The following is a 3,562-nucleotide window of genomic DNA, read 5'->3' on the forward strand; positions in this document are numbered from 1 at the left end:
TCTCTCTCTCTCTCTCTCTCACACGCACGCACGCACGCACGCACTTTTCTTTTCTTTTTATCTGTTTCATGGGGAAAAAAGTGATAACAAGAATACTACTGCTAGTACATTCCATACAGAAAAACCTCAGTGACATATTCGATAAAATTGATACGACGATGATGTTACAAGACTTGAAAAAAAAGAAGTCATTATTATTGTACTGTTTAATCTTGTTCACTGCCTCATGCCCGTCAATTATACTATGTCTAATATTGCATACTAATTGTGCCCTCCATTTTTTCTATTGTTGACAGAAAAAAGCTGCTGACAAAGTGAACCACATAACCCAAGAGGCCATAAAAGAAATGTTTCTGGAATCAAAGCCAATGAGCTTATGCATAGCTGACTTGGGTTGTTCATCAGGGCCTAATAGTTTATCGAACATAAAAGAACTTGTAAATGCTATAGAAAGGGAAAGTCGTAAGCTTTTCGAACGGGCACCCGAGTTTCGTGTCTATCTGAACGATCTACCAACAAATGATTTCAACACAATTTTTCAAGCATTACCAGATTTGTATAGGGAGCTTAAGAAAGGAAGAAATCATGGAAGTCCATCTATTTATATAGCAGGCTATCCCGGCACGTTTTATGGGAGACTTTTTCCAGACAAGTGCTTGCATTTCATATATTCCTCCAACAGTTTGCACTGGCTTTCCAGGGTTAGTCTCTCTTATCTAGTCTTATCTACACCTTTATTCTCCGAATAAAGAGACGGAGTCAATTTTCCTATGAAATTTTTTATTGCATAAAGAAAATCATTTGAGGTACTGTAATCACGTTTTCCAAAGTAAAAATGTATTTCTAAGCATAGATTAGAGAAAAATTCATGTCCACATTTAAAGTGGATTAGATCAAATTGCATTAATTATGTTAACTAGAAAATTTTAAATGTTATTTATTGTAGTGTCCAATAAAATATAATATTTCATATCAAACATGCACAAAATTCTAGAAGAGCCCCATTATTTGTAGATTATAATGAGATGAATAGTATTTTTTTGAAAAATAAGTGATTGAAAAATTTTTGATTTACGTGTAACATTATTTTATTGAAGATTGTGTAATTAAAAGTAGGAGAGAGAAAAATTTAATTTAATGTAATGAGAAATAATGGAATTCAATTAGGGGTTTAGTTTACTGAAACTAAGGATTATTTTTAGTCAAGTTTTGTGATCCCGGGGTTTGTGTACTATCATATTTTAAAATTTTTCTCAGGCGTCTAGCCATCTTTGAGCCCCATTTTTTTTTTTTTCTCTACGGTACTTATTTTTAACCACATATTTTTAATTAAAATAATATTAAATGCATATCAAATATTTTTTTAATTATATATTTTCCATCAATTTACTATTCTATAATATATAATTATGAGGAGCTTAAACAGACCCTTAATTGAATCAACGGAGAGAATTAAAGTTTGCCAATCCTTCTCTTTATTTTCTACACATTTTTGCATCGAACCCCAACTAAATATCAATGTATTTCCTGTATGATTTAAGGCTCATAATTTGATAAATCATCATTTCTATAGGTCCCTCCAGGTATATATAATGAGCAGGGAGATTCAACAAACAGAAAAAGCATATACATATCTGAAAACAGCCCGCCAAAAGTAGCCCAAGCATACTTCGAACAGTTCAAACAGGACTTCTCGTTGTTCCTTCAATCACGGTCCGATGAAGTAGTTGTCGGAGGACGAATGGTGCTGATATTATTGGGAAGAAATGGTCCAAATTATGTCGATAGAGGAACTGCATTTTTATGGGAAATTCTCTACCGATCTTTAGCCATCCTGGTTAGTAAGGTAAGGTGCTAAACCATTTGTGGAGTTGAGTATTTATTTATACCGTAGAGAAAAGTACAAGTAATTTATGAGATGACATAAGTTAGAAACGAAAAAAAATGTAAATTATAGTTAGTAAGACTCGATTGACCTCGAGTAAAAGTTTAAGGAGGCAACGCATAAAGTTCAAGAAGCCAAAACTTAGTAGGAATACCTAAAACAAAAGGAAAATGGGGACATTTAAGCAAACTTGTTTAACACAGTATTGGAGTATATAAGAACTCTAAATTCTAGTCTATTATGGTATCACAGTATCAGAGTACGAAAAGATGATTTCTTAAACTTTTAGCAGCAGTAGTTCAAAGAACATATAGCATCTTACGGATGTAAAGTATTCTAGATGATTGTTTGATCAATCGTGGTGTTTTACTAGGGGGAAGTTGAGGAAGAAAAGTTGGATTCTTATGAGGTACATTTTTATGCACCATCCAAGGAAGAACTCGAAGATGAAATAAGGAAAGAGGGTTCTTTCAAATTGGACAGATTTGAGATGTTTGAAATAGAGAAGGATACTGGCAATAGTTCAACGAGCTACGGAAGGGCTGTGGCCATGACAGTTAGGTCCATTCAAGAATCAATGATTTCCCACCATTTTGGAGAGGCAATTTTGGACAATTTGTTCGAAGAATATGGGAGATTGGTCGACGAAGAAATGGCTAAAGAAGATATTAGGTCTATTTCTTTTGTTCTTGTTCTTCAAAAATTATGATATGTATAAAGATAATATAATTAGATGACCTGAATCTGGTGCAATTAGTTTAAATTGAAAACTTGGTGCTACTTTGATCTCTGTATGCCATTTATGTAATGCATTAAACTTGATGATTTTGGACTCGATAGTGCAGACAAAAGACATGGTTCCCATTTCTTTCCTTTTTATCTTCCCATTTTTCCTCAAAAGCGGCCTACGGGTAGCAGGGGCCCCTAACCTATATGTGTAATGTGTATATACAAAGATTATAAGAACAAAAGGAGGGCCCCTACCTACATATGCACAAACCAAGAATGGAAAGATCCAAAGTAAGGGAATATTCAACCTTATCTTGAAATATATATATATATATATATATATACACCCTTCGATGACTTATCGACTGCCTTGTTTGAGGAATAGTTTCACGAAAATGGAGACGAACCGGAATAACGTCCGATCTTGTTTTTGGATTGAGTAGAAAAGGGAGGCTTCCGTCCCAAGGACCGACTGGAAAGTTATTCCCCTTCAACTTGACCACATTTTAATATTTTAAAATTTCAAACCAAACATATTTTCCTATTTTTTCCTTTGAAAATAGTTTTTCAAAGTGAAAAATCAAACGCGTTTTTAACAATTTTAAAATAGACTTTCAAAACTAAAAATTGAAACACAAAAAATATATACATAAAGTTGTTAAATCTTACAATGTTTTTCTAGTTATAAAAGTAAAATAAAAAGAAATAATAAATTAAGTTCGAAATATGAGAATTAAAAATAAAAATTAGTGATATGGACTAAGAATATTTTTATCTGCTTTCATTTAAATTTTTTTTTTAAATTTTTTATGTAGATAATTGTTAACAGGTTAAAATAATTTTTATTTTTTATAATCTATATTTTCTATTTTTTTTTATAATTTTATTTTAAAGAATTTTTATGTTTTATTTTTTAGATTTTTAGCATTTATGGTTTCAATTTTTTTT

The 3,562-nt window shown here is 31.7% G+C and overlaps 1 protein-coding gene across 1 annotated transcript in view; it reads left to right on the forward strand.

Annotated features, from left to right (window-relative positions):
• Nucleotides 1–2,719, forward strand: part of LOC111400591 (jasmonate O-methyltransferase) — a 6,673-nt gene extending 3,954 nt beyond the window's left edge. The window contains exons 2-4 of the mRNA XM_023027997.1: nucleotides 297–701; nucleotides 1,574–1,846; nucleotides 2,259–2,719. Of these exons, the coding sequence (XP_022883765.1) occupies nucleotides 297–701; nucleotides 1,574–1,846; nucleotides 2,259–2,594 (1,014 nt within the window). The 3' untranslated portion in view covers nucleotides 2,595–2,719. The remainder of the gene's footprint in view (nucleotides 1–296; nucleotides 702–1,573; nucleotides 1,847–2,258) is intronic.
• The last annotated feature ends 843 nt before the right edge of the window (nucleotides 2,720–3,562 follow it).

The sequence above is a fragment of the Olea europaea genome, chromosome 10, assembly GCF_002742605.1.
Source record: "Olea europaea var. sylvestris chromosome 10, O_europaea_v1, whole genome shotgun sequence".
NCBI classification, from domain to species: Eukaryota; Viridiplantae; Streptophyta; class Magnoliopsida; order Lamiales; family Oleaceae; genus Olea; species Olea europaea.